The sequence below is a fragment of the Palaemon carinicauda genome, chromosome 39 (genome assembly GCF_036898095.1).
Source record: "Palaemon carinicauda isolate YSFRI2023 chromosome 39, ASM3689809v2, whole genome shotgun sequence".
In the NCBI taxonomy this organism is placed as follows: Eukaryota; Metazoa; Arthropoda; class Malacostraca; order Decapoda; family Palaemonidae; genus Palaemon; species Palaemon carinicauda.
In genome coordinates, this window is record NC_090763.1 from 16,225,048 (window position 1) to 16,246,306 (window position 21,259).

A 21,259-nucleotide genomic window follows, 5' to 3' on the forward strand; every position below is an offset into this window, starting at 1 on the left:
TACACTAGTACCAGAATAATTACCGAGAACAGTAACCTTATAGGCGTAGATATAAACATAAACACAAACTTCCCATCAGTAATGCCATGTTTTAGATTACTCCATTACATATTGTATAATACATCCCTAAGTTTACTATCATTGGCCGGTACTTTTAATCTGTTTACATTTCATTAGGTAATCTTATCTATCTTTATAATTACCAATATCAAACCAATCAAATATTCAATACTCGGATAATCATCATGAAATTTTACGTCAGAACTCATTATCATTATACTGGGAGTCTTTATCACGTAATATACACATTATAAGATTATTCTTTATCAGTGAGTTCACTCTCCTGTGCCTTCCATTTCATTAATTATTATCATTATTATTATTTGCTAAGCTACAACCCTAGTTGGATAAGCAGGATGCTATAAGCCCAAGGAGTGTCCTCCTTTAGAGAGTAGACTATTCCATCCTCTTCAAAATATTCTGCAATCATTTTGTGACAGTTATTGAATCCCTTTGTAACCTTAGAAGAAACTGCTATACGCGATCCGTCAAAAATGACGGCTAAATATAGACACAAACCCACATATAAAGATTCAACCCTTCCCACCCACTCTCCCTTTCCTCTCGGAGCACCCTCTCCCCGCAGGACATGACTACTCCCACTCCCCCTATCCGAGGGACGGGGAAAGATATATATATATATATATATATACATACTGTATATACATATATATATATATATACATATGTTATATATAAATATATATATATATATATATATGTATATAAAAGTATATATATATATATATATATGTATATAAATGTATATGTATATATATATATATATATATATATATATATATATATATAGTAGAAAACGCGCATGGTTGGTAAGTAAACATCATATTGAAATATTCGAATGATAAACTTTTTTTTCCATAGCAGATAGGAAAGGAGTTTGCACTATCATTTTATCTAACCACGACCTATGACACTTCTATAGCCTATGCGATAACACCCTAAAGCTTAAATCAGCGATAAGAATTATGTAAAGAGTTGTCGACTGTTTGATGAATAGTAACAATATTGTTCTATTAAATTGAGTTTTCCCATTTTTTTTAGTACGGGGTAACCAAGGTGGCCTTCTTTTTAATGAACTTTGCTTTGGCTTACTGGGGTAGACCGTAGTCCCGATCGGCTGCCCTGCCTGACATCACTTTAGACCCCAGTTGTTACAGTTCTTAAAATATTCTATTTTAATTGTTAATTATTTCCCTTGTACTCTCCTTATTTCCTTTCCTCACTGGGCTATTTTTCCTGTTGGAGCCCTTGGGCTTATAGCTTCCTGCTTTTCCAACTAGGTTGGAGCTGAGCAAGTAATAATAACAATAATAATAACAATAATAATAATAATAATAACAATAATAATAAAAGAAATAACAACAATAATAATAATAATAATAATAATAATATCGTATGTTCATGTATTGTACCAGTCACCATCGTCCTTCCTTCCAGCAGTACCAATAATAAACTTTAAACAAAAGACCACAAACTAACCTACAAATGAAGACCCATCACTTCATCCAAAAGGTAAAGTTTAAAGGAACAAATTAAACTCGAGAAAAACTTTCTCATCACTGGTATATAAAATGTTCAGATGTTTCAAGAAGACAGCATAAAAAAAAAAATGCGAGCTCCGTGTGTGAATAAAGGAAGAAGGGTTTCATATGCTAATAAAACTTGCAACAGACCACATAAGGCGATTGTAAGCGGATATGTTATAGTGAAATATAAACAAAGAAAAATAGCTGAAGCAAAGTTAACAAGGAAACAAATGGTTACAATATGTTACATGACACAATCGATTTCGCATGTAAAATTAAAGGACATCTCTCATGCCTCTTTAGATTTAGTACTATCCAATTATTATTATTATTATTAGTAGTAGTAGTAGTATTAGTAGTAGTAGTAGTAGTAGTAGCAACTAAGCTACAACCCTAGTAGGTAAAGCAGGATGCTATAAAGACCAAGTACTCCAACGGAGAAAATTAGCTCAGTGAGGAAAGGAAATAGATAAATAAATAAACTACTCTTGGTAATGAACAATATAAAATATTTTAAGAACAGTAACAACATTAAAATAGATCTTTCATACACAGTATAAACTATAGAGACTTATGTCAGCCAGTTCAACATGAAAAAATGTATTCTAATCATAAATATTCCCGATACAACGGTATTAAACTTATAATATGGAAATACATTATTATTATTATTATTATTATCATTACTACTTGCTAAGCCACAACCTTAGTTGGAAACGCAGGATGCTATAAGCCCAGAGGCTCCAACAGGGAAAATAACGCAGTGAGGAAAGGAAACAAGAAAAAATAAAATATCTTAATAACAGCAACAACACCAAAATAAAAAAAAATAAAAATATTGACCCCTGCATGGATGAAATAAAACGTGGGGTGAGAAAGACCGGATTTAAAAATATATAGGAAAGCCGATATCGACATGAAAGGGATGTCTGTGGTGGGGGACAGAAAGAAAAGGCAACGCTTCTAGGAAGGAAGAAGTTTATTTTGATTTTGAATGGTATCTTTGTTTCAGCAACCCGGAAAATCCTTGTTACGTTTTTTGAATGTGCATTAATTAAAGGTGTCAATGTCATTTCAAGCTTGCATGAGTAGGAGGTATTTGCTTGTAACCTACCGGTGTTTTCTAATATAACAAAGATGAGTTTTAATTTACACAAAGACAGAGAGACTTTCCCTTAGATGACTAAATTGCAATACTGCGAAATCATTCTTTCTTTTAAATGAGTGACAAAGTTCCTCTAACATTTCAAGCTAGATTCATAAGTTGTCCAATACAGAAAGATATAAACAAAATAACTGTAAAGCAGATTGTAAACGTAGACTGGGAGTAAGGCAAGTCCTCAGACAGCCTTGACTACAAGGTGGTTGACAAACAATATCAGATATAATTACTGAATCACCCACTGATAAGATACGATACGCAAAAACAAAATTAGATCAGTGGCCTCTAGATACATACCTGCAAGGCTTCTTCCCTTCTATAGGCATACACGGGAGTAATCAATTAAGGATGTAAAGTGCGTACTTGTGAAGGACATTCAGGCCTAAGAGGGCATGTTCAACTTATCATTGTTTACAAAGTGATAGGCAAACGACCTTATGAGTCATCACCACGCGAGGTCTCTAACCGAGAACCACTGTCATCATCATTATTATTATTATTATTATTATTATTATTATTATTATTATTACTCCAAGCTAAGCTATAACCCTGGTTGGAAAAGCAAGATTTTATAAGCCCCAAGGCTCCAACAGGTAAAATTAGCCCAGTGAGGAAAGGAAACAAGAAAATAAATGAAATACAAGAAAAGCAATAAGTAATCAAAATGAAATATTTTAAGAGCAGTAACAACATTAAATAAGATCTTTCATATATAAACTACAAAACTTAAAAAAAAAGCAAGAGGAAGAGAAATAACATATAATAGTGTGCCCGAGTGTTGTCAAGTGTATGAGGACGAGAGAATGTGGAAAGAAAAGGGCAGACTATTCGGTGTATGTAAAGGCACAGACAAAATTCTCCGTAGCCAGAGAGAGGGATCAAATGTAGCACTGTCTGGACAATCAAAAGAACCAATAATTCTCTAGCGATAGTATCTCAACGGGTGGCTGTCACTGCCTCATTGTCCGGATCAGGCTGTAGATTATCAAGCGAGATTATCTGTACCTTAAGGGATCAAGCTCAGTTGTTCCTTTTGCTAAAAGCTTTTAAGGCTAAATTTCAGAAGTGGGCCAAATCATGGCCACGGTCAAATTGGTTCTGCTTGAAACTTACATTAGGTTTATTCGGTTTAAAAAGGTTTAAAGGCTACTCATGAATGGCAGAGGTAAGGGACAGTGTCATTGCCCTATCAAGCAGGACAATGCCCTAGAGACTGACCATATATACATGTAATCAGCGCCAAAGGCCCCACTCCACATGAGCTATATCAAGGAGGACCAGGCAATAGCTGCTGATGATCCAGCAGATAGACCTATAAGCTCCCCAAAACAACATCTTCCTTAACTCACAAGAATGTTGAGACTGCAGCGACCAAAGAAACCAACGAGTTTCAGCGGGACTCGAACCCCAGTCTGGCATTCGCCAGTCAGAGACGTTACCTCATCGGCCACAACTTCCACGTGGTAAGCATCAAAATATAAGCAATCATTTCTTTTCAATATTGATTATGTTTGTAAGTGTTTAAATAAGATTTGATGCCAATCACAAAGCGTTAAGTTTAACAAGTTTATATCCAATAAATATGCACTTGCAACTGACACCATTTTATTAAACATTAAATGTCAAAACTGGTAATGCCTTTCCCAACTAGGGTTGCAGCATAGCTAATAATAATAAATGGAACATCGTACAATTTAAAAGATGAGAATCTAACCCACCCCCGGCAAGTCCAACAAAATAAACAATACCAAATGGCTAAACAACGAAATTTAAATGTGTAATGACCTATACAACAAGAAAAGTTGTCCTTCAAGGTTGGAAATATACAACAAACGTTTTTTAAATGCTCTCCAAAGCACACACACCACATGGTGGTGTCCCGGTGGCAGCGTCCTTGCCTGGTGATTGCTAGAATGGGGGTTCGAGTTCCACTCAAACTCGTTAGTTTCTTTGGTCACTGCAACCTCGCCATCCTTGTGAGCTAAGGATGGGAGGTTTGGGGGGGACCTATAAGTCTATCTGCTGAGGCATTGGCAGCCATTGCCTGGCCCTCCTTGGCCCTAACTTGGGTGGAGAGGAGGCTTGGGCGCTGATCATATGTTATATGGCCAGTCTCAAGGGCATTGCCCTGCTTGATAGCGCAATGTCACTGTCCCTTGTCTGTCATTCATGAGTTGCCTTTAAACCTTAAAGAATCTCTCTCTCTCTCTCTCTCTCTCTCTCTCTCTCTCTCTCTCTCTCTCTCTCTCTCTCTCAGAGCAAACGTGTGTAGGTGCAGACGAGAGCTCATTATCATTAACAACCGTTGTATGATAACAATCTCCCTTATTTTATCATAACCAGGTATTGACTGTTCAAATTTATCTAGCAACGAGAACGAAAAATGCAATGATAAGATATCATTCCCATCATCGGTGTAAACAACAAAGACATATTTTAAAAAAAGTGTGGAACTAAAATGTCATAGGAAGCAAAATAGAAGAGAATGTCTTTTTATTGTTATTAATAGCCGATCTACAACCCTAGCCGGAAAAGCAGGATGCTATAAACCCAAGGGCTCCAACAGGAAAAAATAGACCAGTGAGTAAAGTAAATAATTAAACTACAAGAGAAGTAATGATCAAATAAAATGAAATATTTCAAGAACAGTAACATTAAAATAGATCTCTCATAAATAAACTATGAACAGAGACTTACGTCAGACTGTTCAACATAAAAACATTTGCGGCAAGTTTGAACTCTTGAAAGCATTCCTTTGTTAGAATGTGAGTAAACTAAATAATCTTCACGACCAAACAACCTGCCCAAAGAAGTAAAATCTGCAGGGAAAGATGAGAAATGAACAAAGGATTAGGCCTCCCCTGACAAAATATACTCTCCCTTGGGCCAATTAAAATGCAGGCAATCAATGCTGAGCCTCTGGGTCAGCCAATCAATGAGTTCCGTTTCCCTCGTACGATGGTAGAGGCGACGGCCGACGGGTCACAGCCAAATGCTGGGATAAATTGGTTTGGGGTCGTACGACTTTGTAACATTCACAGTGAATTTATTAGTTACTTTCCAAACCATTTGTTTATTTGTGAGCAGGACACGTTTAGCTGCTGTGAAAATTTCTACTCCTTCGCTTAATAAACAATATATTTTGGGAGAATTATAGGAGCAGATCTCTAGTTATTTGCGAATATGTTGGGTGGCTATGCCGTTAAATAATAGGCAAATAAGTGATTAATCAACAATTCTAGAATTAATGCATAACTTTAATGATCAACACACATTCCGTAGAAACCCTTCTTTACAGATAATAAAAAAAATAGGGCATACAAATAAATTTATCTTATGTTAAATTTACAGGGCTCCTTTTTAGGGACTATACCTTAATTGTTGTTCAGGCAGAGAGAGAGAGAGAGAGAGAGAGAGAGAGAGAGAGAGAGAGAGAGAGTGTGTAAAATAATAGGCATCTGACTCATTACACGTTTACTTAATTCAGCATCAGCATTTCTGGAATTAGGGCATAGCTTTAACGATCAACACACATTCCATAAAAATCCTCCATTAGTAATAAAAAAAATATGGCATAAAAATAAATTGATATTCTATTACACGTCCAGGGCACCTTTTAGGGCCAAAACAAAATCTTATCTGGGAGAAAAAGACCTTATAGATGTTTAGGTAGAGAGAGAGAGAGAGAGAGAGAGAGAGAGAGAGAGAGAGAGAGAAGAGTTATAGTTCTATCCACTTCTAACCATATGAAATTGTTTCACTGCAGATACTATATCCGTCTCAAAGTTCTCATCCAGGTAGAGTTTTTCCTTCTTACTCATTTTCATATTTACATAAAATTTAGTTCCACTGGAAATATAGCCTCATCAGTTGTTCATCAAGAAAGGTAAGGTTTATCGAGTAGTAAGAACAATAACCAACCTCTTGGCTCCCAAACAAGTTTTTTTGGTGGTCTATCATGAGCTGGTCCAAATAATCACACCCCGCCAACGTACTAACAATTTAATAACTGCGATAAACAATCATTTAAGTGTTGGGCAATTCCTTAATCTGTGAGAGAATTATGTGACACACAGAGGAGTAAGTATTACAGCGTACTAACAATTTAACAACTGCGATAAACAATCGTTTAAGTGTTGGGATATTCCTTAATCAGTAAGATAATTGTGTGACACACAGAAGAGCAAGCATTTAGTCTGGCGTTGAACAACAATGAATCTAAAGTTTTTTTGGGGGGAAAATTCTTATTTGAGTATTGAAAAATCTAGATTTGAATCTACAGTATAAAAATTCTAAACATGGACCTTACTCAAGAGTGGAATTAGTCACCTGTTTTCTATACTTATAGCTTAAGTACTATATAATTTGGTAAATTTTTTTTATGGACAAATAAACACGACTTTAACTCCCCATCAAGAAAAGAAGCAATATACAAAGTTCGATTACAAAAATAAAGACTCTTCCTCCACAGCAATAACAAAACATTTCAAGGTCAGCCCGTCGGTGCAATCTGACCTGGATAAGACAGATTTACATATCAATCAAACACAGCATCATAAATCAACCCGGGAGGAAACAGCCCCAACACGACACTGCAAAACAGTTGGCAAATTTCAATTCCAAAAATGCACCAAAAATTGAAATCTTTTCATCCTCACTCGTCTCTGATCATTACACAGGCTCAAAAGGCTGAGAGAGAGAGAGAGAGAGAGAGAGAGAGAGAGAGAGAGAGAGAGAGAGAGATGACTATCCACTATGAAATTGTTTCAATGCAGATACTAAAGTTAACTCTCCGTCTCAAAGTTCATATCTGGGTAAGAATTTTCTTTCTCACGCATCATCATATCTACATAGTTCCATTCGAAACAGTCTCATCAGTCAAAGTTCCCATGGAAATATAGCCTCATCGGTTGTTCATCAAGAAAGGTAAGGGTTATCGAGTTGTAAGAACAATACCCAACCTCTTCGCTCCCAAACAAGTTTTTTTGGTGGTCTATCATGAGCTGGTCCAAATAATCACACCCCGCAAACGTACTAACAATTTAATAACTGCGATAAACAATCGTTTAAGTGTTGAGCAATTCCTTAATTAGTAAGAGAATTGTGTGACACAGAAGAGTAAGTATTTAGTCTGGCGTTGAACAATAATGTATCTAAAGTATTTTGGGGAAAATTCATTATTTAGGTCTTGAAAAAAATCTAGATTTGGATCTACAGTGTAAAATTTCTAAACCTGGACCATACTCAAGAGCAGAATTAGTCACTTGTTTTCTATATTTATAGCTCAAGTATTATATAATTTGGTAAATTTTTTATGGGCAAATAAAAGCGACTTCAACTCCACACCAACAAAGGAAGCAATATGCAAAGTTCGATGGAAGAAATAAAGACTCTTCCTCCACAGGAATAACAAACATTTCAAGGTCAATCCGTCGGTGCAAACTGACCTGGTTAACAGAGATCTACATATCAATCAAACACAGCATCATAAATCAACCCGGGAGGAAACGGCCCTGACACGACACTGAAAAACAGCTGGAAAATTACAATTCCAAAAACCATACCGAAAATTGAAAGCTTTTCATCCTCACTCATCTCTGATCATTACACAGGCTCAAAAGGCTGAAGGAGAGAGAGAGAGAGAGAGAGAGAGAGAGAGAGAGAGAGAGAGAGAGAGAGAGAGAGAGAGAGAGAGAGAGAGAGAGAATAAAATAATAGGCATCTAACTCATTACACGAGTACTTATTTCAACATAAATATTTCTAGAAGAACATAAAATTTTAACGGTCCACACACATTCGATAAAAATCATTCATTAGTAATAATAAAACATATGGTACAAAAATAAATTTATCTTCTATCAAATTTCCAGGGCCCCTTTTAGGGCCAAAACGAAATCTTATCTGGTGGAAAAAAAGTGAACTGAAATATCATAGGAAACAAAAAAAAAATTTATTTTCAATTGGAAAAGATAGTACACGAAATCACTGCATTATTAACACATGACTAAAAAACAATAAATAACCATCAGAACAAACAACCAAAAAAAACCGGACCAAAGCAAAATCAGTAGGAAAATGAACGAGTAAACAAAACATGGGTATTAGGCCGCTCCTGTCAAAACTTACTCTCCCCCTGAGCCAATTAAAATGCGCACAAGCAATGGTGTGCCCCTCGGTCAGCCAATCACAGAGTCCTGTTTACCTCGTACGATATAAACGGTAGAGGTGTTGAGTCTGCCAAAAGCAAGGATAAAATGTTTTTGAGGTCACACGACGTTCTTCCATTGTTAGTGATTTTGTTTGTATGTATGTATGTATGTATGTATGTATGTATGTATGTATGTATGTATATATATAAATATATATATATAAATATATATATAAATATATATATAAATATATATTATATATATATTTATATATGTAAATATATATATAAATATATATATATATATATATATATATATAAATATATATATATATATATATATATAAATATATATATATATATATATATATATATATATATATATATATATATATATATACATATATATATATAATTTAAACGAGAGAGAGAGAGAGAGAGAGAGAGAGAGAGAGAGAGAGAGAGAGAGAGAGAGAGAGAGAGAGAGATCAACCAATAAAAACTAAATATTGTATATTTCCAACTTCCATTTCTACCCACACCAATCAGAAAAATTAATCATAATGATACATTGAATATCACCCCCACTCCAATAAGATAACAAACAAAATTTCGCGTTACAAGCAATCACACCTCTCCATATCTCACCCGCCATAAGTTCTCGCCAAATTTCGACGGGGCCAGAGAGATCGTAGAAAAATATGGCCTCGGTAAAAACGAAGAACCGGAGGTGGGAAGATTGGCTGGCAATTAACTCAAATGGCATTCTAAGTAGAAATGGAGGATACTTTAATTCCAGTCATTTACAATTCAAATAACAGGAGGTAAAAATTTACGAGTATTATTTGCTTAGTTTAGATGGAAGAGGAAACCTAACTCAAATTGTATCCTTTCTTAAATAATAAAAAGCAAGTGTATCGATAATATATATATATATATATATATATATATATATATATATATATATATATATATATATATTCCTGTCAGACTGATCGGCAGGGAGAGAGAGTAGTCAAACCATGGTGAGAGGGGGACCCTGAGAGGTACCCTCGAAACCCACACTCTCAAGCAAATTGCCGAACAAGCGGGTTATAGTTAGAAAATGGGGAGGGTTGAATCTGCGGGTGCGAACGTGTGTGCGTGTGCATACATAAATACTTAGCCTTCATTTTAGAAGGTTTTCGTTGAAATGATTTAATTAATCCAAAGAAAAAAGAAGTCATAATACTTAAATTCCAGACATCAAAATTATTGATGTTGTGGAAGCCCATTGGAAACGTCCCTGCCTGGAGATATGTTGGATGAGGGTTTGAGAACCGCTGAAGCTCAATAATTCCTCGTGAGCTAAGGAGGGGACGGTTTGGGGAGCTTATTGGTCTACCTGCTGAGTCAGCAGCAGCTATTCCCTGGCCCTTCTTGGTCCTAGCTTCGTTGGAGAGGGGATTTGAGCGCTGATCATGTTGATGTGGTCAGTCCTTAGGGCATTTTCCTGTCCCTTACCTCTGCCATTAATGTTTAAAGCTTTAAAGGCCACTCATGAATCGCAGAGACAAGGGACAGTGACATTGCCCCCCTCAAGCAAAACAATGTTCTAGAAATTGATCATATATACATATGATCAGCGCACAAGGACCCCTCTCCACCCATGCTAGGACCAATGAGGGCCAGACAATGGCTGATGATGACTCGGCAGATAGACATAAAGGCTCCCCCAAACTCCCCATCCTTAGCTCACAAGGATGGTGAAGTTGCAGCGACCAAAAAACTAATGAGTTTGAGCGGGACTCAAACCCAGTCTGGCGGTCACCAGTTAGGGACGTTACCACATAGGCCACCATAACCCTAAATGTGCTCCATTTAAACGTTTAAACTCTATAGACTCTGGCCACGGACTATGAAAAACATTCCATTAATTGCTTTAAAAAGGTAAATTTTATTTATATCAACCATAAAAATAGGTAATAAACATAATACCTAATATGAAACTCAAAATCATGTCTTCTTTCTAACTTCATAATCAGCATTCCTATAATTTATGAAACAATACTCATAATAACTAACAATGATCTCATTAATACTTGAGCCAACTTTACATAAATTAACGAAGCATTCTTATGTTTTTGTAGACACAAATTAAAAAAAAAAAAACAATAGAATAATGAGGACAAGAGGGATGATAAGACAAATTGGAAAGAACCGAGAGAGAGAGAGAGAGAGAGAGAGAGAGAGAGAGAGAGAGAGAGAGAGAGAGAGAGAGAGAGAGAGAGAGAGATCGTACTTACAAAATACTCTAATGTCTTTAACTAAATTCTCTTTACATAAAGAACAAAATAAAAGACGCGGATGCAATTGGCGAAAGACGATCATAATTATTGCACAATATTTAAACATTTGATATTTGAAGGTTTCCTTAAACAATATTGACATCCAAAAATATTGAGAAAATTTTGTTTTGTCTAAAGCAATCCAGATTCAATCTCTTGTTTGCCAACTAAATTTCATAACATTTCCCTTAAAAAATAAAAGTTTAGAAACATTTCAGAGATATAAAATCCTACCCTATACCAATAAGAGTTTCTTTACTCCCTTCCCCTTCTCTTCTGTGGTATCCAACTGAGTTGAATTTTTTCCCCCAGAGGGAAGTTTTTGACTTTCTAAGAAACAGATATTTATTTTAATGTTGTTACTGTTCTTAAAATATTTCATTTCTTAATTTTTTCCTTTTCTCATTGGGCTATTTTCCCTGTTGGCGCCCTTGGGCTTATATTATCTTGCGTTTCCTACTAGGGTTATGGCTTAGCTTGTAAAAACAACAATGATGCTGATGATAATAATAATAATAATGCTTTTTATTTCCTTGCTCCCTTTCCTCACTGGGCTATTTTTCCCTGTTCGGGTCCTTACGCTTATATTATCTTGCTTTTTCTACTACGGTTATAGCTTAGTTTATAATAACAACAATGATGTTGATGATGATAATGATAATAATAATAATAATAAATGATTTTTATTTCATTGTTTCCTTTCTTCACTCGGCTATTTTTCCCTGTTGGAGCCCTTAGGCTTATATTATCTTGCTTTTTCTACTACGGTTATAGCTTAGTTTGTAATAACAACAATGATGTTGATGATGATAATGATGATAATAATAATAATAATAAATGATTTTTATTTCATTGTTTCCTTTCCTCACTCGGCTATTTTTCCCTGTTGGAGCCCTTAGGCTTATATTATCTTGCTTTTTCTACTAGCGTTATAGCTTAGCTTATAATAATAATAATAATAATAATAATAACAATAGATGAAGGCAGATATACGTTTGACGACTTGAAGTACTATGTCACATTTCAAAATGAAAATTCTATTAGTTTAGTGCATTCATAATGAGTGTGCAACTCGAGAATAAATTCGGTGATTGTATCAAGTGGATGAATAAAAGAACAACACGGTTGTTATAAAAGATTGAATAAAACGTAGGAAAACTTCATGAAAATCAAATATTGAATAATGGAAGACAGATTAGGAAAAAAAGATAGAAATTATACAAATATGGAATAAAACAAGACATTATTAGAAGTTATAATAGAAAAAGATAGAAAAATACTGAAATATAGAAAGAAAACTTGATAGAAATTATTAATAAAAAAAATAGAAAAATGCATGAAAATCGAATATTGAATCATTGGAAACAGAAAACTATCAACACATATGAAATAGATATCAATAATATAAATATGAGATAAACACAAGAATTATATGGATATATAATACAATAAGATGGAAAATGTTGAAATATAAAGGATGTTTGTATAGAAATTAACCAAATATAAAAAACTGATACTAAAGTTGAATGGAATTACAAAGCCAACCAAATAAAAAAATTGGAGAAAATAATAAACTAGAAGTCTTCTAATTTCAGGCAAAATAAAAAATGAGAAGCCCCAAAACGAAAGAAAATGGTTATTGCAACAGTAATGCGGGAGGCTTCCGAGTGCAATGAGTAAAAGAAAAAAAAACTAGAAATGAACGGGTGACTATAAAATTCAATCTAATTTATCTGGTCTATAATTTAGATAAAAAGCTGGATTTGCTCAAATGGTTTCAACTTATTGTAGACATGGGGTTTGTTGCATAGTTTCTCTTTGATGTATTTTATCTTGCTAATTATTTTACATTTTATTTCATCGTTTATTCCTTATAAATTCGCGCCTTCTCCCTTATATAATAAAGAGCAAGTGTCTGGATATATATATATATATATATATATATATATATATATATATATATATATATATATATATATATATAAAATTTCCGGTCACACTTAGGTAAGGGAGAGAATAGTCATAACCTGGTGGGAAGGAAAGGCCGTGTGTGTGCAAATCTATCTCAATATCCAACCATTATTCCTGACGGGTCACGTACACTAGTAATAATAAAAACGAGTACAGCACCTATCTTTACCTCCAATGAATGCTCCGCTAAAATTCAAAATGTTCTTTCAAATTCAATTCCCCCAATTAATTGATAATTAACTAAATCTTTCTAAAAATGCCGCTCCATCACTCCCTCAAGGGTTAAGCTCACAAATTAATTAACCCATTATCTTCAGCATTCTTGAAGATACAATGGTTCTAGAAGAGATTACCTATCAAACGTGTTGCTGCAAAGCATTGAACAGTACTGAACTTTACTTCAAGTGGCCAAGATAAGGAAAACTACACGCATTCCATGAAATTAATTCACGTGCAATGAGTCATTAACCGAATTAAAAATTTCGAGTACACCCAGATATTCTCTATTGTGGACGCCTATTGGATGCGTTCATGTCTGGTGTTCTGTTGCTCTGGGGTTCGATTCACGCTCAAGCTCGATAGTTCCTTGTAGTGTCTGCAACCTCACCATCCTTGTGAGCTAAGGATGGGGGTTTGGGGAAAGTCTATAGGTCTACCTGCTGAGTCATCAGCATCCATTGCCTGGCCCTCCCTGGTCCTAGCTTGATGGAGAGAGGGGTTGGGAGATGATCATATATGGTCAGTCTGTATATTCACTGCCTCTTGCCTCTGCTATTCATGAACGGCTTTTATTTAAACAAATACCTTACAGGACAAGTTTAAAACGCGATATTTTCCTCCAATTAAACGAAAGAATCCTACTGACATCTACTCCAGAGTAACGTTAAATGATCTAGGTAGTTTGAAATCAGAGGCCATGACTGACCCAAAAAATAGTCAGGGGATTCCCCCACATTTTAACTCTGCTCTATATTGCTCTACTCTCACGAACTTTCATGAATGAAATTCGGGAAAAGCGAGAAAGTCTAAAACCTAATCTATGTTTCCCCCAAAATCTATTGTTTCCCGATTCTGGTTTGACTGCGATATTCCTTTCATTTATCTCGCCATTCTGCCTAAAATTTTAACGTAGTTGGATTATTATACTTGTATGCATTTCCGTGCAGATGCTTTCCCTATCATGGTATCCAGCAATAATAAATAGAATTTAGAACAACATACTTTATCTATGTTCAGATACCCGATAAAAAACTAATAATTTCATTCCGACCAGTTTGCCTAAACAGAAACCATTCTAATACTCTACTCGAATAATAAATAACATGTAAAACATATTACACATCTCAACGACTATACTATATAGCTAAAAACAGATTACATTTCTCAAAGACCACTTCAGGTTTCATTGTTCAACACCCCACAATAAAACAAATAAAAACCAGTCCGCAAATCCTCGTGAAAAAGATGAACCAACCACACTCCGTCAAACGTCATCTTCCTTTAAGGAAATAACAAATACACAAACTACACCCATGAAAACAGAAATACAAACACATAGGTCTTTCTCTCCCGCACCCTTCAACGCGAAGTCTTCCCCCTCGCCGACATCCTAATTCCTGGACACTCAGGCAAAGGATTTCAAGCTGAGGTGGGACGTTTTCAAGGGCTCGCCGTCTGACGCAAGTTTGGCGTTAAAGGGGAGTGAGCCTTTCCCCTCAAAGCAGATCAACTTCTGCATCGGCAGTGCAATTTCTTGGCGAATAGTTGCAACGGGGGAACGAAGGAGGAGGTGAAATCAGACTTTATTTAAAAATGCAAGATTTTAAACATCTTAATTGTCAATTCTGTTGATCTAATAGAGTTAGAATCAACGAAACATGATGGCGACACTTTAAAATATTAACCATCCAATTGTTCAACTCAAGAGGAAAAACAATAAGTAGCCTATATTATATGGCTATTATTAACAGGAATAGTTGTGACGGAAAATAAAGGGGGCTGAAATAAGATTTCATTAAGAAATGTAAACTTAAAAATCATAATTGTCAGTACCGTTGCTCTAGTCAAGTTAGAATCAACAAACCATGGTGTCGATACTTCAAGATAATACTGTGATCAAATTTATCAAAATAACAAGAAGAAAAAAAGAATACGTACATTGCATTGTATGGCTATAATTAACGGGAACCCGCGGAAAAGTCTATTATTTAAACATAGTTTCAGTGTGGCGCAGGTTTTCCAAGACGGGTATAAAGATTAAATACGCTAACAAAGAATAAAATTCAACCAGGAATATTGTTTCTACGAATACATCCAAAGATAAAACATGAAAAGAAAAAGAAGAAAACCTTACCAAAGGTTTAAAAGGGGATTCTAGAATATGATCAGCGCCCAAACCCCCTCCCACCCCACCTAAGTACCAGGGAGGGCCAACCAATGGCTGCCGATTACTCAGCAGGTAGATATATGAGCTCCCAAGATTCTCCCATCCTTAGCTCATAAGGATGGTGAGGTTACAGAACCTACAAGAAATATTCGAACTTCAGCAGATCTCCAACTTCCGTCCAGCATACGATATGAAAATACAGTGATTAGCAAAAACAGAATCCTTACCTAAAACATCCACTGTATCTAAAATGAAAGTAAAAATAACTGTAAAATTAAACCCCTTGTAAGCTGATACCTTTCCTAGTTTGAATTTGATGACACCTTTGAATGAAACGACATTGGTGAAGATTATAGAACCTTGTCTAGTACAGACGGAAACGTCTTCCTTATCAATTTGTCAAAGGATTGCTTTGAAAATTATCTGAATAATTATTTTTGATAAAAAAAAACCCTATCCTCAAATTGGTTATGTTAATCAGGCGAACCAACACTGCGATGATATTCCAGTGCAGAAACTTGAAAAGAAAATCAACAAAATCATATCTAACAAAGTACTTAAAAATTTACAAGGAAATGAGTCATTTGGAAAAAAAAATCGTATATTTCAATAAATTTCTCCAGACCATTCTAGGACCTAACAAATCTTTCGAACCGTTATCTCTACATTACGGGGTCGGTTGCCTAAAGCGCCCTCTCTAATACCCCATATCAAAGGTATCCTCTTCTTTCCATATCATCCTTCACCTTATCTCGACATCTGATCTTCTGCCTTCCTCTCGATCTTCTCCCCCTAACAGGTTCCTCCCAAGCTCTCCTCACTCCCTCCCCTCCTTCCATACTCAACACGTGCCCACCCACACCACCCCAATTGTGACACTTTCATCACTTCTGTAATCTTCACCCCACCTGCCATTCTTCTTATTTCACCAATTTACAATATTTCAAGCTATAATAGTCCCATAATCCACCACAGTATTCTCCTTTCTGTTCTCTCAAGGTTTGCTTCTTCTCTTTGTCTGAGAACTCATGTTTCTGATCCATACATTAACACTGGTCTTATTATTGTGCTATTAAGCTTTACTTTTAGCTTGATTGGCATTAAATTATCACATGCTATTCCTGCTACATTCATCCACTTCCCCAAGGCTGTTTTTATCCTAATTTCATCCTTCCTCGGAGTTATAGATCCCATGTATCTTAAAGTGTTCCACCTGTTTTTTAAAAAGCCTCTACTTCCATGTATGGCTATTAAATCCCTACCCAAAGTCTATATATCTAGTCCCTACCTTCCTGACTGCTCACCATGTATTATCCACGTTTACCCTCTCCAAAGTCTCTTGATAATGTACAACCCTTCTCTGTAAGTCTTTCTCAGTGGTAATCACCAAATCATCTGCATATAGAAACTCCCATAACTCTTAACTTAACACATTCAAGACCACCAAAATAAAAATTGCCTTAATGCTGACACTTGGTATAATCCAACACTAACTTCAAAGGTTTCTGCTTCCCCAACAGCTGTTATTACTTTCGATTTCCATCTAGCCTCTTTTCCCGTATCTGTCTTACTATAAAGATAGCATCCACTATCCCTCTTCCCCCATGAATTCATACTGCTGTTTCCCCTTCTCTAATCTAGTACCCTCTCAAAAACTTCCAAACCATGCTCTGTAATTTCCCCTGTAGTTACCACATTCCATGATATCACCTTTCTTCTTAAATACAGATACTATTCCTCCCTGAGTAATTAGTAACAAAACGAGGGTTGTTCAGAGGATTTTTAGTGTAACCTGAGTGCCTATAAAAAATTATTAATGACATCTGGCCCATATATCCCGACACTGGGGTCAAGGAGGCAATTCAACACAAAGCTGTAACAGGAAAAGTCACACAATCGCACCACAATGTGGAAGTTTGAAAATGGTTGACAGCAAGATAGAACAATAACTACAGTACAGTTTTATTGCAAAATATATATAACAATGGAAAGGTTTAAGACGTGGGACTAACGTTTTGAATACAGCGGCCATTTCTTAAATACTTGCACTTGAAAAACTACGTCCAAATATCATATGCAAACATGAAATAGAATGATCTAACAGGGTGTTTGAAACTACTTGATCCCAGCTACGCAATGAAGATTAAATTCTCACGAACAACATAGCCATACTAACTTGAGATACTGGACATGAGACCAGACCTAGACCGTAGTCTAGACATTGACGAGAGCGTTAGCATTGCTATTTTTTGCTGAATCAATTTAGGAGGAGGATGCTGACCTCTTCCTAGTCCCAAGATGCGACCTACTACTTCAAGTAATTAATAACTCGCGAATTATATATGACACTAAAAAACATATATCACCTTTAAAGGTGTAAACAGCGGCTTGTTTTCATCAAAGATAATTACATAAAAGGAAATAGGGGGCATATCTGAATATTTTCAAGTCAGCAAGGTCATTGGCAAAGTTCTTCAAGAACACCTATGATCCCGAGACGTTCAAAACCTCCCTGAGTCATAAGCCACTAAGTATAACGTCGATTTGACTGCTCTGAATGTTATAGCCTCCAATGCAATTGCTAATCTCAAAAAAAAAAAAAAAAAAAAAAACGTTAGAGACTTAGAGACTTGCAATAACATTGCCTACCTCTAAACCACGAATAGGCTAGCCTACCTGGTCCTCGCTTGACCTCCCGTCAATGGTGAAGGACCTTGAGCGTCTATCTAGTGAGTAAATCATCATTATTATTACTAGCTTAGATACGACCCTAGTTGGAAGAGTAGGATGCTACAACCCAATTGGCTCCATTAAGGGGAAAAGCGTACGTCCGATCTATGTAAAACTGATCAGTGTCATTGTACCTTGGTCTCACTGTTCGCATTAATGCAGTAATAGAACATGAATTTCACTGCATATCTATATAAAATTTCCATAGTATGTAAAACATATTCAACATATATATATATATATATATATATATATATATATATATATATATATATATATATATATATATATTGTATATAAAATACAATTTTTATTATGCCTGAGCACCATGTCTTTCTTCAGTTATACGCATGTTTTATATATATATATACATACATATATATATATATATATATATATATATATATATATATATGCGTATAACTGAAAAAAAGACAATGCAAAGTGTATTTAATGCGCATCTTCATATAAATATCCATTACATGCAAAACCCATTTAACAATATATATATATAAATATATATATATATATATATATATATATATATATATATATATCATACAATACTTAAAAACAAACAGAGAGGTTAATAACATCGTACTTGAACGCACCTACTGAACAAGCGACATTGCCCTATTTGACCCGCCTCCCAGCAGTATTCCCTCACGTGTAATGTGAATCCTACATCCGTTATGAGAAGTGACTCCAAGGTCTGCTCAACACATGTACGCTCTTAAATGGAATAACTATTGACAGCATTCGTGCCTTAACTGATTGGTTGCGAGTGGCAAAAGTTGGAAATATAGAAATAATCACTATTCTCCAGATAAATCGTTAGATATATTCCACAATGAAATAAGTACGCGAATATATATTATCATTAAATGCTAAGCTACAACCCTAGTTGGAAAAGCAGGATGCTATAAGCCCAGGGGCCCCAACAGGGAAAATAGCTCAGTGAGGAAAGGAAATCAAGAAAAATCAAATATTTTAAGTATAGTAACAACATTAAAATAAATATTTCCTATAAAACTATAAAAACTTTAGCAAAACATGAGGAAGAGAAGGTAGATAGAAGTGTGCCCGTGTGTGTGTGTATATATATATATATATATATATATATATATATATATATATATATATATATATCGAGAGAGTTGTCCAAAGGACGATAGCTCATATCAAACAGATTTTATAATACGATATCAAGAAACTGGCCCACGATTGAGTAACTTAAACCGAGACTCAGAAGATAACGAAAATCTTGATAAAGTTTGTAGTCACAAAAAGTCAGCAAAATCTTTCGTAAATTATATATATATATATATATATATATATATATATATATATATATATATATATATATATATATATATAAATTTATATATACACATATACTCGCATTTAAATTCGTACGAATTCAGCCGTGCATTGTTATTGAAATTATCGGTTCGAATGCTGCTTGGGTCGGTTAATGAATGAACACTAGTCGTAGGCCTACGGGAACATAGGCCTACACTTCATATAATATTTTGAACACGTAGTCCTATAAACAGTCATTAGATCTAATTAACTTATGCATTCTTTAACATTCTGAATGTAACGCGCCATGCACGAATCAGCCTTAAGAAATAGGCAACGGCCTTAGTAGGCCTACAAGAAAGCCTAATTTTACGTGCACCAAATCCTCTCCTTACTTAATCTTCGGGTTCATTACCCCTCGTAATCCGATACATTTAGAAATCAAGTTATGTCTAAGACTATATAATTTTCTGTACCTAAATATAAGTTTTTACTGAGGATAAAATTAGACCAATGAAAATTTGAATAGCGAGTCAGACAAATAACAATTGTATCACTAATAGACCTATGTTACTACTAATACACTTGGATAGATTCATGGGCTGTTAAATAATAAAGCAAATTTCACAGAACACAATATCTTATAGCGTAAAATTAAAAATTGTAAAGAAACAGCTGATTGATAAACATACATGTATGGGAAAATGGTATAGTGTTATAAACTATCTATATAATGTCATTCTAAAAATAAAATAAACAGAAATGTCACAAATATTATTGCCATGTACAGAGCCAAAGTCATAGATCACCACACAGGTATACAACAGGTATTTAGGGTAGTCGAAAATATTATGTAATACCCTACTATCACGACGAAGGTGGCAAATATTCGCGCATGGCTAATTTTGAAATAATATTTAGTATCTCATAAACATAACCTTATATGTGACAGTATAATATTTGAGAATTAACGCATTCTTACACAAGGAAATTGACCTTCAAACAACTGTACTTACCCAAAGGAGAATCGCATAGTAAACAAACCGCTGCTAATGCACCAGCGGATGCTCCCGATATTTTGTTCACTAACAGATTAGGAGCATATTTCTTCAAGCAGGCAGCTACGCCTACGTGGTAGATTCCCAAAAACCCACACCCAGCAAAAGAAAAGTTCATTGTTAAAGTGTTTCTGTTAAAACTATGACGGCTGGTAAATCAAATGTAAACAGTTTGAGCGAGACTGCAGACTTTGAGTATTCACGTCCTTACTTGTTGCAGCTCTAACGCTTACTGACAGGTTTTGTTTTGGCCCAGACAGCTGACTTAGCCAAGATTGTGACGTCATACTCTCCCGCTCATCCTATTGGTTGATATGGGAGTGACGTTCGCGAGGGCCGTACCACGTGGCCCAGGCTGTGCTCTCATTGGGAGAGACGTTGCAAATGCCGCTGCTTTCAGAAATAATCCGTTATTTAAATTCGAATTACCGTAAAAAAAAGGGTCTTAGTAAATTCTCCAGCTATTAATAAGCCGTCTCGGCTTTCTTTAATAAAAATGCCTTTAAACTGCAGCGCATTCTTTGACTGTAATCGATTTGAGGAGAAAAATAAATATCAACAACGAG

The 21,259-nt window shown here is 35.2% G+C and overlaps 1 protein-coding gene across 4 annotated transcripts in view; it reads right to left on the minus strand.

The window, feature by feature from the left end:
* Positions 1 to 20,915, minus strand: part of LOC137631026 (1-acylglycerol-3-phosphate O-acyltransferase Pnpla3-like) — a 137,122-nt gene extending 116,207 nt beyond the window's left edge. For all 4 annotated transcript variants that reach the window (XM_068362585.1, XM_068362581.1, XM_068362583.1 and 1 more), the window contains exon 1: positions 20,652 to 20,915. In XM_068362585.1, coding sequence (XP_068218686.1) covers positions 20,652 to 20,811 — 160 coding nt within the window. In that variant the 5' untranslated portion in view covers positions 20,812 to 20,915. The remainder of the gene's footprint in view (positions 1 to 20,651) is intronic.
* Between the last annotated feature and the right edge of the window lie 344 nt (positions 20,916 to 21,259).